At 39.3% G+C, this 20,916-nt stretch overlaps 2 protein-coding genes across 6 annotated transcripts in view; one reads left to right on the top strand and one right to left on the bottom strand.

Moving 5' to 3' along the window:
* Window positions 1–577: 577 nt before the first annotated feature.
* The window catches only part of LOC143301284 (uncharacterized), a 42,166-nt gene continuing 21,827 nt past the window's right edge, over window positions 578–20,916 (top strand). For both annotated transcript variants that reach the window (XM_076615469.1, XM_076615467.1), the window contains exons 1-2: window positions 578–805; window positions 20,695–20,780. In XM_076615469.1, coding sequence (XP_076471584.1) covers window positions 708–805; window positions 20,695–20,780 — 184 coding nt within the window. In that variant the 5' untranslated portion in view covers window positions 578–707. The remainder of the gene's footprint in view (window positions 806–20,694; window positions 20,781–20,916) is intronic.
* On the bottom strand, window positions 2,994–18,218 carry LOC143301285 (uncharacterized protein F35H12.5-like). 4 transcript variants are annotated; one of them, XM_076615473.1, is made up of 8 exons: window positions 18,104–18,218; window positions 14,583–14,969; window positions 13,202–13,310; window positions 10,575–10,691; window positions 9,064–9,170; window positions 6,685–6,758; window positions 4,884–5,079; window positions 2,994–3,446 (listed from the first exon to the last, which is right to left on the bottom strand). In XM_076615473.1, the coding sequence occupies exons 2-8, from the start codon at window positions 14,941–14,943 to the stop codon at window positions 3,304–3,306; spliced, it is 1,107 nt and encodes a 368-aa protein (XP_076471588.1). In that variant the 5' UTR covers window positions 14,944–14,969; window positions 18,104–18,218; the 3' UTR covers window positions 2,994–3,303. The 4 variants fall into 4 exon arrangements, with proteins under 4 accessions (XP_076471588.1, XP_076471587.1, XP_076471585.1 ...); XM_076615472.1 differs by having other exon boundaries at window positions 14,583–14,999; window positions 18,104–18,170; XM_076615470.1 differs by having other exon boundaries at window positions 14,583–14,999; window positions 17,994–18,159.

Raw genomic sequence — 20,916 nt, 5'->3', positions numbered from 1 at the left:
TGATGGCAGACGTGGAGCCCGGCACATTGTGACCCCCAACTAGACTACTGTTGGCTGTGTATTCTTCGTCAGCTTTACTCAGAGACAACAGGCGGGTTTATGTTCTCCAGTCTGTTTGTGGAAGAGATGTGGTGGAAATTTGCATGCAATACATCCAACCCCCTTCAGCCTTCTTGGGCGAGAAATATGGTGCGAGTTCTGTATTAGGGCCATATCCATTGCTTCAAACTTCTTGAACTAAGTTGAAGGAGATATCCACATTATCCACATTCAGTGATATTTCCATTCAGTTTCGTTCCTTCGACGGAAAATGGTAAATTTGTTTAAATAACATTGTAATGTCCACGTTTCTTCCCCTGTCAAAAGACGTAAAGAAGGCCAGTCAAAGAGTGGGGGGAGAAGAAATGTAGAGTATGTATTACAATGTTATAAACCGATTTACAAGTTTTTTTTCCATCTTATGAACGGAAAAGCTCAGCCGAGGGGAAGAAACGTGGATATTGCCGGGGTGTTTTCATTCGTTGTACACTGTTTCAAACTGCTTCTTTGAGACTGGATATGGTGGCGTGTTTTCAAGCTATTCCCATTTCTTCGGACGTATTGAAGACGATAATTGGAAGAACGTTGCTGACAGTATACTCTTCTTCAGCCAGGGATGTGGTGGAAAGCTGCGGTCAACGTCCATCCATTAGTTTTCTCACGGAACAATGAAAAGGCAAGCAAGTGACTCCTACAGTGACACAACCATCGGAGTCCGGACATTCTTCAAGTTCTTCGTGGACAGTCGTTGTGGCAGCATTAGCACGTGAGTATTGTACGATTAGTGGGGAGGTTCTCTGGAAACATTTGCATTCATCCCCATGACTCATTTTTGACTCACTTGTGTAAACAAAGTGAGTCTATGTTTTAACCCGGTGTTCGGTTGTCTCTGTGTGTGTGTGTGTGTGTGTGTGTGGTAAACTTTAACATTGACATTTTCTCCACAACTACTCCAGTCATCTTGTTTAAAACAATGTTGCACCTCTGGGATGGGCACAAAAAAATTAAAAAAAGAAGCCTAATTATATGCAAACTGCATTTACTGTTATATTTATATTTTTTGTATTCTCTAAACTTGGCACTTTGACCTCTTATTCTGACACAACAACAAGAGGAGTCATTATTATCATTTTTTGTTGAAACAGGAACTTCTTTTGCTCAGCATGGAATTTTTATTTATTTTGCAAACGTTTTGGTGCAGATAGTAAAAAAGGGAAATTACTTAATTTGCTTTCAACTGATCTTTCTCATCTTAAACATTACATTTTGAAATTATACTCAATACATAAAAAGCTTGGATTTAAAAAAAAAAGTGTATCACAAGTGAGCCTTGAAGGCCTTGCCTCTTGTTGTGTATAGTTTGAATGTGTAACCTAAACTTGCGCAGACACTAGTACGGAATTGGTACACCCACCCATATGGATACATTCTTATTCTGACTTCACTACAGGAGAATGCACGGGTAAAAAATGTGGATATTGCCCGATAGTTTTTACTCCCCCACGCTCTACACTTCACTTTAGTAGTCTGGATGCTAGGCTTTCGGAAGTGACGACAAACTGAGATCCCATACTTAAGTAGTGTGCATGCACTTAGCGTATGTAAATGAACCCACGGCAACAAATGGGTTGTCTCTGGCAACATTCTGAAGAAAACTCCTCTTTCGTGGTAAAGCAAAAACACTTGCAGGCAGGAAAAAGAAAAGAAAAAAAATTATGGGTGGCATTGTACTTTGGCAACATGCCTTCCCCGGGGAGAACAGCCCAAGTTTCACTCTCCATCCCCCCAAAATGATACAACACAGTACAGGCGCAATAGCCGAGTGGTTTAAGCATTGGACTTTCAATCTGAGTGTCCCAGGTTCGAATCACGTTAACGGCGCCTGGTGGGTAAAGGGTGGAGATTTTTCCGATCTCCCTGGTCAACATATGTGCAGACCTGCTAATTCCTGAACCCCCTTCATGTGTATACGCACGCAGAAGATCGAATATGCACGTTAAAGATCCTGTAACCCATGTCAGTGTTTGGTGGGTTATGGAGACACAAAAATACCCAGCATGCATGAACCACGACAGTCATTGGCAAGTCGATGCTGGTCGTGTAACGGAAAGAAGAAGAAGAAGAATTCAATATATAATTATGTCGTACTGAGGCTGTCTGGCTGATCCTTTTATATATATATATATATATAATTTGGTGATCCATATATATATATATATATATATATATATATATATATATATACATACATACACATATACATTGCATACTGACAGAATGTGCTTATGTAGAAGTGGTTCTTGGAGATACAGCTGAATATACTGAATGATCGTAAGCAAGTACAGAAATGTTTGTTGTAAGAGGGAGAGTTTTAGAGAGATTGAGAGAGAGAGAGAGAGAGGGGGGGGGGGAGAGGAGACCTTAGTCTATTTCTAAGTTGAGAGAGAGATCGGTAGACCTTGGTCAACTTTTACTTTTAATTTCTTTTGAAATCAGTCCAATAAAAATCATTCTAAAATGTACATATCCAGTGTATTCCCTGAAAACAATAAATCAGGTAAGATTTTTTTTACAGGATTCTAAATAAAAACTGTCTCAGTGTTAGTCTTGATTGTATCACAAACACTGTGAGGTTGATCATCTGATTTTTATTATGTGTACAGATTACTATCCCAACATACAAAAAAAAAAGAAAAAAAAAAAAGAAGGAAAATCTTAATTATACTTGGTCATGGCAGGCTTACACCCAACAGACTGTCATCTGCACACACACACACACACAAACACACATGCAGACACACATACGCAAAAATACATACACACACAAACACACATATACACAAACATACACTCAAACACAAGAAAGAACACACACACACACTCTTGACCAGATGGAAACACTTCTCCCAACAAAAATCAGAATAAATTAATGACCATTAAATACACTGTAAAATCTAGTCACATATGTTGCAGAAGTGTTTTGGTTTAGGTACACAAAGTGTCCATAACAGTTTACAAATGTTGCACAATGTAGTTACAAACGTTGCAGAAGCATTTTGGTTTAGGTAAACAAAGTGTCCATAACACTAACAGTTTACAAATGTTGCACAATGTAGTAACATACGTTGCAGAAGTGTTTTGGTTTAAGTTCACAAAGTGTCCATAATAGTTTACAAATATTAGCACAATGCAGATACATATGTTGCAGAAGTGTTTGGGTTTGGTTACAATAAAGTTTGCAAGCGTTAGCACAGGTGTATGACTTTAACGGCACATAGTGTTGCCCTTCTCCACACGACCCAGCAGTCGAGCCACGTGATCCATGATGATGTTGCAGTAGGCCTTGTGCACAATGTGACCCCCCCTTTCAAACTGCAGTCCTTGTGCAAACCACGCCTGTTCAGGCTCTGGAACACACACACACACACACGCAAACTGAGTTTCATAAGAACATACAGAAAATGTATGGTTTCATGGGAAAACATTACCATAGTGATTTTCACAAGAGGCAAATCATTTCTCTAATCTGCAGATGGAAAATGGATTGTTTTAGGACAAAATATGTCAGCGATGTTTCTTGCATCTGTGGTGCTCACATAACAGCCGATCATATAACCACCTTGCGATATGTTAAAGTCTCAAATCCCTGAGCTGAAATCATCTTCAGTGTTGACGGTCTTCAGCAGTCCACTGCTAATGTATGACTTTTTCAACTCCTTGTTAAATAGTCCAGTTGGTTCGCTGTTATAGTTGTTAGTTTTTCATTAGAAATATGTCATATTGTTATGTTTTTTTGTTTTTTTAACAAAACTTAAATCAGTGATTTTCTATATGTAACACATACACACACACATACTTTCACTTACTCGCATGCGTACACAGTAATTCCCCCCCCCCCACCTCCCCCTCCTCTCACTTGATTTTTTCCAATATCACTTACAGTGAAAAGACGTTAAACTAAAGAACGAACACACACCCGCACATGCACACACACAGACATTCAGACACACCCATACACACAGACACACACTCAGACACACACACACATGCACACACACACAGACAAACACATGCACACACACACACACACACACACACACACATGCGCACATACACACACAGACTCACACAAACACACACAGACTCACACAGACACACACCCGCACACGCACACACATAGACACACGCACACACACAGATGCACACAGACACACACGCATACACACACGCACACGCACATACCCACACGCTCACACACATACATACACACACACACACACACATGCGCGCGCAAGTGCACACACACACATGTACACAGTTTGTGTTTGCTGATTTGCGTTTGCACATTTCTTCTGTCATTGCTGCTGTGTGCACATGTCAAATGATTGTTATAAGGACAAGCCCGGCGCTTCCTTTTTTTGAGGAAGTGTCTGGGTTTGTTCCAATGTGCCTTTTATTTACCTGTGTGCTAGCTGAATCGGTAGCATGAGCAACAATGACTTGAAGTTGTGTGTACCTTGTGAATGGAGAGAGTTACCACTCTTTACTATTTGTTAATCAATACAGCAGATAGTTTTTTGTTTTAATAAAGGGTGAGACTGACAAAACACACACACACACACACACACACAGTCTCATCATCAAATTACTGTGGTATCAAATTCAGTAGAAAAAAAAAATCCAAACCTGCAATAAAATGTCACGATTATATTTCATTTTCCCACGCACACAGAGCGACACAGGCCTGTTGATCATCGTCATGTGTATGCACATGCCCAGATTTGTGCCGGGGCTAAACACACATGAAAACATCCCATTCCTTTCACACACAGCCACCGACATACCCTGATCTACAGATGATCCACAAAGGGGTATCTGGTTTCTGCCTGCATCCACCCTGGTCACCTGAGCTCTGGGTACGTTCAGGTGCTTAAACAACATCTCCTCATAGACATCCCGCTCAATGATCTTGTCGTTCAGCGTATAGGCAAACAACAGGGGCAGCTGTTTCTCCTGGATCTGGGCTGCATGTTGTATCGTCTGCAACACAGTAAAAAGAATACCAAAAAAAACCAACAACAACAAAACAACAACAGTTAATTATCATCGATCGTCGACTACGATGTTGATACCGTAAGTATATACTGGAAGTGGTGAACTAAGGAAGAGAACCATGGAGAATCCTGAGGGTAGTATTCAGTGTGCATATACATATTACTGTACTTAGGTGTAGAGCTTGTGGAGAGGGAGAGGATTGAGTGAGTAAAGGACACACACACACACAGAGTGAGAGGGTGTGTGTGTGTGTGTGTGTGTGTGTATGTATTCCATGCTTCTCTTTCAGGGAATATGATTTTGTGTGAAGCCATCATGTACGTGTAATATATGTTGCATGGTCTTGTAAGTGTTTGAACATGCCATTGGGAAGAAGACAGATTGAAAACATGAGGAAAAAAGAAAAGAAAAGAAAAGACAACAGAAAGGAGAAAAATGATGATGGAAAAAAAAGAAAAAAAAGAAGAAAAAAAGACCAAAAGATAAAAAAGACAACAACAACAAAAAAAAGATACAAAAGACAAAAAAAAAACCCCCAAAAACAAAAACAAAAACAAAAAAACTTCCAGGGATGCTGAAACTATCCTGCTCATTTGCAGAACTTTTAGGCATCCACTGATTTCTCCTAAAAAAAAAAAAAAAAAAAAAAAAAAAAAAAAAAAAGAAGAGAACCATGGAGACATAGCAACGGATGATGGCGGTTGTAAACGATGTGTTCGAGCAACATAGTGTTGTAGTCTAGTGTCAGTAGTTGACCAAGCCAAAGTGGCTATTTGTTTCATAGTGAACAGTTCATAGGACATAGTAGTCCACCAGATTTTCAACAACAACAACAACAAAACAAAAACAAGGAAATGATACATGGACATTACGAAAATAAAACGACATGGTTTGATAAAATTCACTTACAACTCCACTGACATGATCACTGTCTAATACATGTTTTGGGTTTGTTTTGGTTTGTGTGTGTGTGTGTGTGTGTGTGTGTGTGTGTGTGTTTGCACCTCAGTTGCGTGCAACTGAATGCTTGCAGTAGATTATAATGAAATAATTTCTTACAAGTTTTGGAGAAAAAAAAAGGAAGGTATATACTATTGTAAAACCAGTGAGTTTGTTTAAGAAAATAAAGAAAAAAACAACAACCCAAACTGCTGCATACAAAAGAATTCGATTATAAACAAACAGAAAATGAGTATAAAACAACAGAAAATAATCAAAAATGTATTTTGCTTAAACTTACTTCATCAATGATGTAAATATTCTGTTGATTTTGTTTTTAAATTCTCCATTCTTCTTCTTCGTTTGTGGGCAGCAACTCCCCATGTTCACTCCTATGTACACGAGTGGGCTTCTATGTATATGACTGTTTTTATCCCCGCCATGTAGGCAGCCATACACCGTTTCCGGGAGTGTAAAATCTCCATTCGAAATCATGGGCTGCAACTGCCACATTCATTCTCCTCCACAGAGTTTGCTTCAGTGTGTAAGACCAGTGTCACCCCTGCCACTTGGGCAGCCATAGTCTGTCTTCAGGGGCTTCTATTTAAATTTTCACCCCGCAGTACTGATGCTGAACCAAGGGGAGCTTACATGGTCGAAGTCCTGACTGGAGAGCAACTGCTGAGCTACCATCAGATGGTCGCCTCCCTTGACACCCCTGAACCCTGAAGACAATATGAACATAAAATGAATAATTTACCGAAACCGGTTGTTGGAATATTGCAAGTCACATTCTTTACTTATATATAATGGGAGGGTTGGCCGTGATAAAGATATTGGTGCTGCAACTAGTAATGCATGCTCTCTTACTGATGACTTTATTGGTTTGTATCATAGAACAGTATAAAATGTCTTTATTACCAAGTGTACCGGGGTCACAAGGAATATTGAGGGGGGGTGGGGAGGGGGCAGGGGGGGGATAGTACATAACAAGGTACAAACATAAATCAAAAATTATACACACAGATACAATAGAAATTAGGATACATACAAGAGCATATCAATACAAAAACTTGCACACATGCACACACAGCATACACACACACACACACGTTTGAACACAAGCTGCATGTTACATGTGGATGGGGCTGATGACTAGATCTTCAGGTAGATGGTTGTTGATTGCACAATTCTATTTATCACACTGGATTTGTTCGAGAGACATGGCACTGATTGCTCTGGGGGAAAAAGCTATCGGCGAAGCGATTGGTTTTCGTCCTTATACTTCTGTACTGTCGACCAGAGGGGAGCATCTCGAAAATCCCAAAAGCTGGATGTGATTCGTCCTGGCTGATTGATTTTGCTTTTTTTGAGTAGCCACTTATAATATATCTCGTCTAGAGAAGGTAGATCAGCCCCAGTAATCTTGGTGGCAGTTTTTACGATTCTGAACTTTTTGAGGTGCTGAAGAAAGTATAGGCACTGTTGTGCTTTCTTAACAATTTTTTCCGTATTTTTCTCCCATTTCAAATCGTTGGAAATGATCAGTCCAAGAAATTTAAATTTGCTGATGATCTCTACTTGCTTGTCTTTAGTGACAAGTGGTAAGGGGTCAGATCTTGGACTTACATATATATATCGATTTTAGTCCATGGTTCACATGTTTTGCTAAGCAGTGTACGAGATCTGCATGTAGAACCATTTGATGCACTGTTTTCTGATGTACATAATCCTGTGACATTGGTTGTATCAGATAACACACAAGTAGTACCAGTGAGTGTTGTCAAGGAAACTCGCATGCCAAATAATTACTCTGAGAAAACTAAGAAATGGGATAATGCTAAATATAATGTGTTCAAAGAAGTATTGCTTTGTTCTGACATGTAGTCTTTGAAACGAGTCCATTGACTATTCTATTGTTCAGGAGACCAATAAAAAGAATACAAAAATGCTTTGTGAAGCAGCTACAAAATCGATGGGGACTATTTCAATTAGGTCTTCTCTTTCAAACCCCCCCCCCCAAAAAAGATGAAACGTATTTGCGAAATTTTTGTTCAAACACAAATGCAGTCTTTGTTTCTCATTTGAACAATCCTGTCATCTTTGACTGCCAGCTCTATCTTGGCATGACGTCTGACTGCCAGCTCTCTCTTGGCATGACGTCTGACTGCCAGCTCTCTCTTGGCATGACGTCTGTCATCTCTCTTGGCATGACGTCTGTCAGCTCTCTCTTGGCATGACGTCTGTCAGCTCTCTCTTGGCATGACGTCTGACTGCCAGCTCTCTCTTGGCATGACGTCTGACTGCCAGCTCTCTCTTGGCATGACGTCTGACTGCCAGCTCTCTCTTGGCATGACGCCTGACTGCCAGCTCTCTCTTGGCATGACGTCACTCCTCCACTCACCATTCTGGACTTTGTTTTGAGTACAGAAAGAAAATATGACTTTTCCCATGCTTTTTTTCATATCAGAACTTTATAGTTTACTTAATTAAATTCTGAATCTTTTGACACCAATACATGTTCAAGATAATTCTTGTTTTGAAGTCACAAGCAAGCAAATGTGTGTTTTTTTTTTCATGAGCTGATTTCTCCATTTGGAACACATTCAGACACACATACTTTGAAAAAACATCATTAAAAAAAAACCCCAAACCTATGATAGATCAGTTCTGTTGTTTTTTTTTTTTGTGTGTGTGTGTGTATGTTAATCTGAGATTTTTAAACTTTCTGAAATCACGTTAATGTCAAAAATAATAAATTCTGACTTTAGCCAGGTTCTTCTTCTTCCTCCTCCTCGTTAGCAACCACAAAAAAAAAAAAAAAAAAAAAAAACAAACCCACCTAACCCCCCTCCCCTGCCCCCCCCCCCCCCCCCCCCCCCCCCAAAAAAAAAAACAAACAAAAACAACAACCCACGACTGTTAAGCAATCCCGGGCTCAGCAAGAGAAGCCAGGGACCCCAGCAGGAGGTGAAAAAAAAGAAAGAAAAAAAAAGGTTTGGGAGTGCTGCGTGACGAACGTGAACTCACCGATCAGCCTGTAGACCAACTCCATCAGAGGCATGAGGAGGAAGTGCAGACTCTTGATCCTCATCACCCAGGCCATGAAGTGGATCACAAACGGTGGTCTCAAGGTCCTGAACAATCAGCACGCTGATAGCTGACACTGTTTTCCTAACATCAGCGATATTCGTGACTCAACCTTTTTTTTTTTTTTGATTATTGATTATTTTTTTATTATTATTATTTTTTTGTACTTGTTTTTATTCAGTTCACATGTGCAAGGTGGTAAGTAAATCACATTCATTTGTCTAAAAAAAAAAAAAAAAAAAAAAAAAAAATGACAATACTTAATAGAAGGAGAAAAAGGGGTAGTGTAAGTACATTTATATATAGAGAAAAGACAAACAAACAAACAAAAAAACAAAAAAAACCAGGCAACAAAACAACAACAAAACCCCCAGGGTTTTAAACAAATGGAGAATTTGTATTTTGTATTTGTATTTCTTTTTATCATAACATTCTCTGTGTGAAATTCGGGCTGCTGTCCCCAGGGAGAGCACATCGCTACACTACAGCGCCACCATTTTTTTTTTTTTTTTTTTTTCCTGCGTGCAGTTTTATTTGTTTTTCCTATCAAAGTGGATTTTTCGACAGAATTTTGCCAGGAACAACCCCTTTGTTGCTGTGGGTTCTTTTACGTGCGCTAAGTACATGCTGCACAAGGGACGTCGGTTTATCGTCTAATCTGAATGACTAGTGTCCTGACCACCACTCGAGGTCTAGTGGAGGGGGAGAAAATAGTTGCGGCTGAGCCATGATTCGAACCAGCGTGCTCAGATTCTCTCGCTTCCTAGGCGGACGTGTTACCTCCAGGCCATCACTCCACCACTTCATGTATGAGTGGAATTCAATTACACAAAATAGGCTAACATACTAAATGCAGTTATAACACTTCACTTTCAGTGGGAGATGGGGTCTCGAGGGTATGATATTACATGGTAAAAAAAAAAAAAGGAGGTTTTTTTTTTAGATATTATTTCAGCACATAAACACTGTAAGGATTGTGTCATAAAGGTATGTATCAAGAATCGCTAACATACACATACATAATACATTTGTGACTCAACCTGACACTTACATAACATCAGTCACATAACATTAGCAACATTCAAGACTCAACCTGACACTGTTACATAACACCAGTGACATTCATGATTCAACCCATTGTGTGTGTGTGTGTGTGTTGTGGTTTGTGTCTGACTGATGCATTATCATAAAGCGCTTTTACATGTTTGAAAGCTCTTTTTAAACATACCATTATATAATCATTATTATTATTATTCATTATTATCATTATTATTATCATTTCTATTAACCACTGCAAAAAAAAAAAAAAAAAAAAAAAAAAAAATCTTGAAATACCTCAATGTAGACATACTGTACTACTATTATTACTGTTGTTACTATTCATTCATTCATTCATTCACCATCGCACACAAGCCACTCAATCGTCAGTACACTGCCGAAAGTAGACGCACCTGTGAGGTCTCCCCCCTCCGGGGTTCAGTAAGCAAAGGGACTTCACTCTGTGTGACTGAGCGGCCAAGTTGTACCCCGTCCACCCTCCAGCACTGTGGGTCATCACCATGCTGACCCTGAAACAGGGGGAGACAATGCCACATGGTCCAGGAGGAGGAATTTTGCTCAATGTCCCTGTCGCATAAACTGGTGATTGTAGAGTTTTTTTTTTATCAAAGTATTAAAAAAAGAGAATTTTTTGTTCAATGTGCCTGTCGCATAAACTGGAGATTGGAGAATTTTCATTTAAGTATTAAGAAGAGAATTTTTTGTTCAATGTCGCACGAACTTTTTTTTGAAAATTTTTTTAAAATATTTTTTTTATAGAAATTTTATTATAGTATTAATTTTGTAATTTTCTGTTCAATGTCCCCATTGCACAAACTGGTATTTTTTAGAAATTTTATTATAGCATTAATTTTATAATATTTTGTTCAAGGTCCCTGTCGCATAAACTGGTGATTGTAGAATTTTTATTAAAGTATTAAAAAGAGAATTTTTTGTTCAATGTTGCACAAACTGGGTTTTTTTTTGTTTTTGGTTTTTTTTGGAAATTTTATTAAAGTATAAATTTTGTAATTTTTTGTTCAATATCCCTGTTGCATAAACTGGTGATTGTAGATATTTTATCTAAGTATTAATTTTGTAATTTTTTGTTCAATGTCCCTGTTGCACAAACTGGTGATTGTAGAAATTTTATTCTTCTTCTTTGTTCGTGGGCTGCAACTCCCACGTTCACTCAAATGTACACGGGTGAGCTTTTACTTGTTTGACTGTTTTTCAACCACCATGTAAGCAGCCATACTCCGTTTTCGAGGGTGTGCATGCTGGGTATGTTCTTGTTTCCATAACCCACCAAACACTGACATGGATTACAGGATCTTTAACATGCATATTTGTTCTTCTGTTTGCGGAAACACACAAAGGGGGTTCAGGCACAAGCAGGTCTGCACATGTGTTGACCTGGGAGATCGGAAAAATCTCCACCCTTTACCCACCAGGATTTAAACCTGGGATCCTCAGATTGAAAGTCCAGCGCTTTACCCACTCGGCTATTGTACCTGTCAGAAATTCTATAAATGAAAGTATTCATTTCATATTATTTATTTATTTGATATTTTATTTTGAATGTTGTTGTTCAATAGGCAGGAGAGGAGGGGAGAGCTGAATGGAGAAACAGGGTAGATAGAAGGCGGAATCACAGGTGAATATTTGAAATAAATAACCTCCGAAAATGGAGTATGGCTGCCTACATGGTGGGATAAAAATGGTCCTACACGTACAAGCCCCCTCCTGTACATACAAGTGAGCATGGGAGTTGCTGCCCACGAATGAAGAAGAAGAAGAAGAAAAAAAAGAAATAAATAAAAATACAATTAAAGAAAGCTACTTTTCAGACTTTGTAAAAAAGGAAGTCGGTTAATTCAACAAGAGAAACGACTGATAATGAACGAAAAAAAAGTCAAAATCATCAACGTTCCCAGTGACTGGCGATGGCACACTTCAGTGGAGGTCCGGTTTTGTATGTCTTCTCCTGTGATTGTGGGCTGGGTTCTTTTTTTTTTTTTTTCACCGTTTCTAGGCTGCAGCTGACTCATAATTATCTACAAGTGGGCTTTTACGTGTAGGTGTTTTTACCCCGCCATTTAAGTGGCCATATATTTCATTGCATTCTGGCTATGATTATGTCTTCCACAACCCAACAAACATCGGAATGGATTACAGGATCTTTAACATCTGTGTTTCTTACGTTCTGCATGTGCACACGCACACTGGGGGTTCCGGCAGAAGCAGGTCCGTGCATTTGTTGACGTGGGAGATTAAAAAAAAAAAAAAAAAATCTCCACCCTTACCCATCTGATACCTTGACCGGGATTTGAATCCAGGACCCTCAGATTGAAAGTCCAGTCCTGTTACCACTGGTTTCTAAGACTAAGTTGAAGGTTCGTGTACATGGCCCATTTGTTGTATTCCAATTAGATTTCAATTATTTGGCTTCTGTTATGTTTTCTTTTTATTTTATTGTGACTTATTTACTTACTTCTTCATAAGTTTTAGTTTCATGTTGACGGGCGCCATAGCCGAATGGTTAAAGCGTTGGACTTTCAATCTGAGGGTCCCAGGTTCGAATCACAGTGACGGCGCCTGGTGGGTAAAGGGTGGAGAGTTTTACGATCTCCCAGGTCAACATATGTGCAGACCTGCCAGTGCCTGAACCCCCTTCATGTGTATACGCAAGCATAAGATCAAATACGCACGTTAAAGATCCTGTAATCCATGTCAGCGTGGGGGGGTGCATGCTGGATATGTTTTTCGTTCCATAACCCACCAAACACTGACATGGATTACAGGATCTTTAACGAGCGTATTTGACCTTCTGCTTGCGTATACACACAAAAGGGGGTTCAGGCACAAGCAGGTCTGCACATATGTTGACGTGGGAGATCGGAAAAATCTCCACCCTTTACCCACCAGGCGCTGTTACCGAGATTTGAATTTGGGACCCTCAGATTGAAAGTCCAACGCTTTTACCATTCGGCTGTTGCACCCATCATTCAGCCACTTCAAATGACAAAGGTGGTCTTGCCTGTCTATCCCTAGATGGTCCAGAACCTGAAGCACAAGTGACGCACACGCAGTGCTGGAATAGTTCAGGTGGTACAGCTTCCATGGCTCGATTTCACTGGTTTCAAAGCCTGGAACAGTCCACAGGATTTGATTACAGCTTTATAACTTCTTGGCATGTAGATATATATCTGTTTAAATATACATACATACATACACACACACACATATATAAATATATGTGTGTGTGCGTGCATCTCTGTGTGTATCTGTTCTTTTTGTTATGTAGAAGCATGCCAGAGTAAAAACAAAACAAAAAAACAACAGTGACCATACACATACTCTCTCTTTGACTCTCTCATGCAACGACAACACAGTGATTACAACCACAACAAACACACACACACACACGCACACATACACACGCACACACACACACACGCACACACCGCGGTCTTTCAATTATGATATGCACCAAAACAAAATAATACTTAGACATAAATGCACACGTGATTCTAACCAAATCCTTGTTTGTACCTAAAAAATATATATATAAAACCAACCATTCTTCCCACCAACCATCTAAAACAAAACTGAAAACAGGAGGACACTATTGGTATTATGACGATGACATGTATACTTACATAGCACCTATCCTCAGTTTGAAATCAATATCTCAGCGCTTTACATATACCGAGTCATTTGCACAACAGGCTGCCTACCTGGGTAGAGCCGACTGACAGCTGCCACTTGGCGCTCATCATTCGTTTCCTGTGTCATTCAATCAGGTTTCAGTCTTGCGCACATGCACACTTATACAGACATGTAACATATTGTTTAGTCATGCACATTGCACACTCATACAGACGTAACATTTCACATATATGACCGTTTTGCTTATCTACCCTGCAATATAGGCAGCCATACTCTGTTTTCAGGGGTGTGCATGCTGGGTATGTTCTTGTTTCCATAAGCCACTGAACGCCGACATAGATTACAGGATCTTTAACATGCGTATATGATCTTCTGCATGCATATACACACAAAGGGTGTTCAGGCACAAGCAGGTCTGCATATACGTTGACGTGGGAGATTAAAAAAAAATCTCCACCCTTTACCCATCAGGTACTGTGACTGGGTTTGAAGGAGGTTCAGGCACAAGCAGATCTGCACATATGTTGACCTGAGAGATCAGAAAAAATCACCACCCTTTACCCATCAGGTACTGTGACTGGGTTTGAAGGGGGTTCAGGCACAAGCAGATCTGCACATACGTTGACCTGGGAGATTGGAAAAAATCTCCACCCTTTACCCACCAGGCGCCGTTACCAAAATTTGAACCACGGGGACCCTCAGATTGAAAGTCCAACGCTTTAACCACTGTGCTGTTGCACCTGTATTACCTGGAAAGGTGGGTCCAATGAAGCGCACGCTGCTCTCAGCCAGCCTCTGGATGCAGGGCTCAAAGTCCGTGCCAGACCCCGGAATGCCGTGCACCCCCACCACCGTTGCTTTCTCCTTGTCGCCTGGGTGCGTGTCAATCACCGAGATGTCAAAGTCGATGATCTGCCCTTTGGTCAGCATGCTCTCCTGGCGCACGGTCACTTTGTGCACGTGGTATGGAAAACCAGGCTCGCAGCTGCTCATTGCCGCACTGATTTGAAGCTGACGAACGCTTGTCAAAAACTTCTGAGAAAGCTGGTGGTGTCTGTTTTGAAAGCTGGCAGCAGTGATTTTTGATGTGACAATCCTCAAGCGATTCATGGTAAAATGGTGTACGTCAGACAGGTCTGCAGTAACAGATTGAAGCAGGTGACAGGCTGGAAAAATTCAAGTAGTACTGGTAACTATTTAAAAATATATCAAAAGCCTAATGAAACATATGATTTCTCAACTATTTGGTAAGGTCAAAGCGTAGAGCATTCTAAAAAGTATATTGAGACATTACTGAAAGGTTATGACCATGGGGGTTCCTGGCCTTGCAGAAAATAATAGTTTAATTAATTTTTCCCCTCATCTTTCCAATGGGGTCAATGCACTTCAGCTGAAAAAAAAAGAAGAAAACAAAATAAAATAAATAAAATGTCTATGGTAAACAACGAAAGAGTAGATTTCCAGTACATCAATTTAGCTTCTTTTTTTTTTTTTTTTTTTTTAATGGAAAGAACAGCTTTTTGTGCTGATTGTGATGTCTGGAATTGTTTCACACATGGAGGTTCCTAAACTCAGAAGACTGTCACTGCCAACTTGATCCAATTCTTTCTTTTTTTAAGTACAGTGTCATCAAGTGACATTCACCGTACCATTATTAATATTTTTAATCAACAATGCACCAACACTAATCTGGGGGAGAAAAAGAAAAAAAGATTTCTGTCTTCCCTCTCCTCTTTCCCCCTTCAGAGCAACTGCAGCTTCAGCTAATAGCCAGGCATCAACATCACTGTGGTTATACAGCCAAGAGGAGTAAGCCCCATGTTCCCCCAGGCCTACGTTCCCTTAAATTTACATTTTCCAGGTTTTTGTTCCCCCAGGTCGACATTCCCCAGGTCAATGTTCACCCATTTTGGGACAACTGTGTTACACCACTGACCGCAATGACCCAAAAGTGCTCAGACTGTGTTATAATATAAGACAAAATAACGCAATCTGAGCACTTTTGGACCATTGTGGACAGTGGTCAAACACCTGTCAAAACATAATAATGCTCATATAAGTTATATGAGCATTATTTACATATTATGTCTTGACAGGTATTTGACCACTGTCTGACCACTGTCAGTGTTCAACTTGCATCACTTTGTGATGGTTATCTATTATTGGGATGTGTTGGCATGACTTAACTGAAGCTGACCACTATTGACTACTGTTGGCCAATACGGACTATTACTTGCCACTGCTGACCACTACTGAAAAACAATCAGACTGCATTATTTGTCCCATTTGTGCATTATTATGATATCCTGGTATGTTTTTTTTTTTTTGTTTTTTTTACCACAGTCTGACTACTGCTGACCAATACTAGCCACTGACTGTTCAGATTGTATTTTGTGAATGTTATGCAGTGCTGGGACTTCTTGATCGGATCTGCCAATACCTGACCATCACTGGCTACTGCTGACTATTGCTGACCACTGTCGGAAAGTTTTTAGATTGCAGCATTTTATTGTTTAAGCATCATCAAAGACTCCTTGAGCTAGTTTGATGATTCGCACTGACCAGTGACCATAACCCCAAAATGTGTATTTTGCGTTTTGATAACAACTTTCCGCATTACGATTATCAGTACTATCTCATGCAATATTAGTACTTTTTCATGGTTTTGTCCACTAACCACTGCTCCTGACCACTGACAATCACTGACCACTGCTGCTGACCACTCTCCACTACTGACCACTGGCCATTGACCACTGCTGGTCACTGATCACTATCCACTGACCAATGCTGACCACTGATCACTGCTGGCCACAGACCACTATCCACTGTTGGCCACTGGACAATGCTGACCACTGCTGGCCACTGACCATTATCCACTGCTGGCCACTAGTAGTAGTAGTAGTAGTAGTGTAGGGACTGGCATTTGACTGCCTAGGCCTCACGGCCTTTTTTATGTCCCCTTCAGTATCTGTCTCCTTTTATTTGTGGGCTACATACATGTTTTCTTTTACATGTTCTGTAAATCACTCATCGAAGTCAGTAAATTTTTCTTTTAAATTGATGTTCATGTCAAGGAGATTTTTGAACACATTAGTATTATGTGCAATTCTATTTGCTGATGAATTTTTCCTTAGGTTAGTATTAAAGTGCTCTTTACAAATTTTCATCATTCTCATAAACTGACATTCTGAAGACATTATTCACATTGACTTCATTATAGCAATTTAACATTTTGTATGTTTCTATTAAATCCCCTCTTAGCCTTCTTCCCTTTAAGGCCAGCTTGTTAGGTGATTTTTAACATTTTTTCTTCATTTTTGTTTTTAGGTTTCAAATATCTCCTTTTCCCATTATTTTCATGATTTCATCCATGCCATCTTCTTTCCTTTCTTCTGCAGTTGTCTTGTCACTTTCTTTCAGATTGACAATCACAATATTGTTTGTTTTTTCTCTTCTCTTTTTCGTCTCTTTCTGTGAGTGCTTCTGTCAGTTTTCTATCCACAATTTCTTCTATTTTCTTCTCCTGCTTTTCTCCCCCAATTTCTGTTGTCCTCTGGCAAAATTCTGCAGAAGAAATCCACTCTGATAAGTTCACAGATATATGTATATGTATGCACTCAAGGCCTGACAAAGCACGTTGGGTTATGCTGCTGGTCAGGCATCTGCCTAACAGATGTGGTGGATTTTTGTCCGAACGCAGTGACGCCTCTTTTAAAATCACATTGACAAAAAGTTTAAGGACCATGTATTTTCCATAGAGTTAAATCTTTATTGAGCTGTAGATAAATGTAGTATACACTATGCCAGATTTAAACAAGGGTCTGTTCACAACAAGTGATCCAAAAGCACATAAATGGACACTGATTATGAGGGCAAAAGGCTTTTAGCCTATACTGGCTATAGCCAAACATTTCTGTGATTCTGAAACCGAAACTAACTGAAACTGACCACTACTGACATCTGCTGACCATTGACCAGCACAAAAAAGTGTATACATGTGTGATTAAGCAAAATATGCATGGGGGAACATACACCTGGGAATTATAGACCTGGGGGAACATTATACGTTCCCAAGTTTATTTTTGAGGGAACATAGACATGCTCCCGTGCCGAAGAGTGTTGTACAACACAGATACCTTCATCACGAGGTGTCTACCTACCTTCAACAACAAAAACTGCTGTTTTCTGCGTTCTTCGCCCCTAGCGCATATCTATGGTAGACAAAATTGACTGTGGTTACGAATGGATGAAGAAGAAGACAGAAAATGACCTTTGATCTGCTTGCACGCTTTTCACAGGAAGCTGACATTTTTATTAAAGCAGACGACATATGCAGCATACGACTCTTAATAAAATGTTTACTTTCACTCGTTGTTCCGGTTGTTTTAATTAGGTGAGGGGCAGTTTTGAATAACTTGATATTTATTTTAGATCAATTTACGACGATTAAGGATTCTTTAAAAACAAGATATCGATGGATAATTCAAATATTTTCTCTCTGCAGCCGGGGGGGAAAAAAAGAAAGAACAAAACAAAAGACCCGGCAGCCAACAGTGCACTCTGACCTTTCACCGGAAGGTTGGCTAAAGTTTTTCAGTGACTTGAAGCCGGTTCTTCGCGCATTTCGTTTCCTTTGTGGGTGTCCTCAGGCTAGGTGAGTTCTGGATAAGACTTAACTTTGTGGTTTGCAAGTGGTAAAAAAACATTGATATAAGCACATTTTAGAGCTACTTTCATTCATCTTTCCGTCAGACAAATGTGTCATTGAGCGTTAGGCCAACTCACTTGTCATGAGCAGTCCACTTTCATTTTTCAGACAACCAACGTCTGCCCCGGCTTTGTGAAATGGTATTGAAAGGAATATTTTCCAGCATACGTAAATTATGCAATGTTAACTGAACCAAAATTATGGTAATGATTCCGGTAAATTCGGTTTCATACAATTTCGCTTGGGTTTGGCTTTGGTAAAGTTCCCATTTTTATGAGAGTTTGAGGTTTTTGTTGGACAACAAGGTGTCTTTGACTTTGAGTCAGAGCAGACGTGCTTTGTTCATTGTTGCCACCCCCTTTTCCCACCCTGGCAATATTAACATTTTTGAAACATCATCTGCTATCTATGCCAAGAATTTGTCACATTTTGTGGTTCTGTCTTCAGACTTCTGTTTCTGTTTTCTGTTTCGTTTGTATTTATTTATTTGTTTTTACACTTGCGCCTCTTCCGTTGGAAAGCTACTTTTCAATCCACTTCCTCAGTCTGAGTCATCCTACTAACTGAGCTAGTTATCCAGAAGTTTCTCCAGAACATCAGCCTGGTAATTTGTATTGACAGTTTTCTCATTACCGACATGTTTACATCTGCCCAGCTTTTTGTTTTGTGCTTTTTTTTTTCCCTTGGACAAACCCATATATAGTTTAATTTGCCCATCTTTGATAAAATGAAACATGGTGGCAGTTGTGTACTGAATCTCCATCCACATATGTATGGGTTGTTGCATTGCCAGGAGAAAGGACCATTATTGCTGCAAATGATGACATTTTAGTTTGGCCATAGTAACCAAGGTTTCACTACGTTGTCTCTGACAAGATGTCTGTGGCGTGTTACAAGCTTTCTGATAGTTATAAGTGATTAAGAGAATGATTCAAAACTAGGAACTCTCTGTGTGTGTGTGTGTGTGTGTGTGTGTGTGTGTGTGTGTGTAATATTAATATAAATTGACATTATTTTTATTATCAAATATAAGCTTACTTACATACATTTCTTGGATTGTTGCTGGGTTTCAGTTTCACGGAGGTGTCAGAGCATGCAGACTGATCTATATTATGAATATGAGCCACATCTTTTTCTTTTTTTTTCTTTTAATTTTATCAGAAAAAGTTTTAGTCTTAGTCAGTTAGTGACTTTTCAATAATGAAAACTATTAATTGTGCTGTGTGTTAACTAAAAATCTGCCCATTTGTAACATGACAGGAATACACTAAAAATTATCTCTGATGTTAATGGGACATGTATCCCAGTCCACAACACTCACTGGTAATAGTTCCTTTTCAGATATCCAGTAGTCACTTTTGAGGGCATTCAAATTTGCAGAACTTTGCTTTACCAGTGTATGCATAAAGTTGATAAACCATCCTGTTCAGCTTGCTTTTGTCCTGGACTTCAGGGCTTTAAGTACTACAACACACAGCTAAAATGAGGGATATGTCCTGTGCTTACCTCTCAGCAGAATATATGAATGATGTCACTGCTCTTTTTGGTGTTTTACCCCAGAAGAAATAAACAAAACATGTTATTTGTGTCTTTGCATTTTCCTTTTGGCAAGTACAGCATATCCTGGTGGTGGCAGTTGATATAACTTATAAGTATTTTGCTGAGTTACATTTGGACTAGTATTATAATTATATAATGTACTTGTGGCAGCTTACATGACTGTTACTGAGTTAGTTGAACAAGTATTACGATACTGTGCCAGAGCTGTACCAGAAGTAATAAGCAACATTCTTCCCCAGGCAGCATGCAGTTTTGTTTTGTGTCATTTATGTGAAGTGAAGTATGTACAGGAAAGAAAAATTAGTAAGATCAGTCTGGGTCCTGAGGGAGTGAAATCAGTCCATCAACAAAAAGGGTTTAGAATATAATGAATTTTGTTATGCTTCTGTATGCGTTTGTGTCTTGGGATCATGAAAATGGAAAAAAAAAAAGAAACAAAATCTAAAATCTGTCCATGATACAGTGATTTGTATCTGTTGCATGTTTAGGGTATGTGTGTGTTTATGTGATTAAAAAAGAAATGTATACATAACTCATTAACTGTGTGTATAGGTGTGAAACTGAGAGTGAGAATCGGATGTTTCTTGTTTCAGGTGGTTTTATGGGCGTGACACCATGGCCACATATGTGTGTGATTGTCTGAATGTGAACATCTGTGGTGATGCCATCAGTACTGGCGGTTTGTATGATTATATATGTATATCGCTTGCTCTCTCTCTCTCTCTATTACACACACACACATATATATATATATATATATATATATATATATATATATATATATATATTATATATTTAGACTGTTCAGTCAATAC

Source organism: Babylonia areolata, chromosome 27 (genome assembly GCF_041734735.1).
Source record: "Babylonia areolata isolate BAREFJ2019XMU chromosome 27, ASM4173473v1, whole genome shotgun sequence".
Classification (NCBI taxonomy): domain Eukaryota; kingdom Metazoa; phylum Mollusca; class Gastropoda; order Neogastropoda; family Buccinidae; genus Babylonia; species Babylonia areolata.
The sequence above is the reverse complement of the archived record's forward strand: the minus strand, read 5'-3'. Positions and strand labels throughout refer to the sequence as shown.

Bases quoted from the DNA above. Each gene is read 5' to 3' on its own strand.
- LOC143301285 (XM_076615473.1), bottom strand. From the start codon at position 14,943: ATGAATCGCTTGAGGATTGTCACATCAAAAATCACTGCTGCCAGCTTT. The intron at 13,311-14,582 runs GTAATACAGGTG...GGACTGTTCCAG, and splicing joins CATTGGACCCACCTTTCCAG to GCTTTGAAACCAGTGAAATC. The intron at 3,447-4,883 runs GTATGTCGGTGG...TGTGTGTTCCAG, and splicing joins TGGATCATCTGTAGATCAGG to AGCCTGAACAGGCGTGGTTT.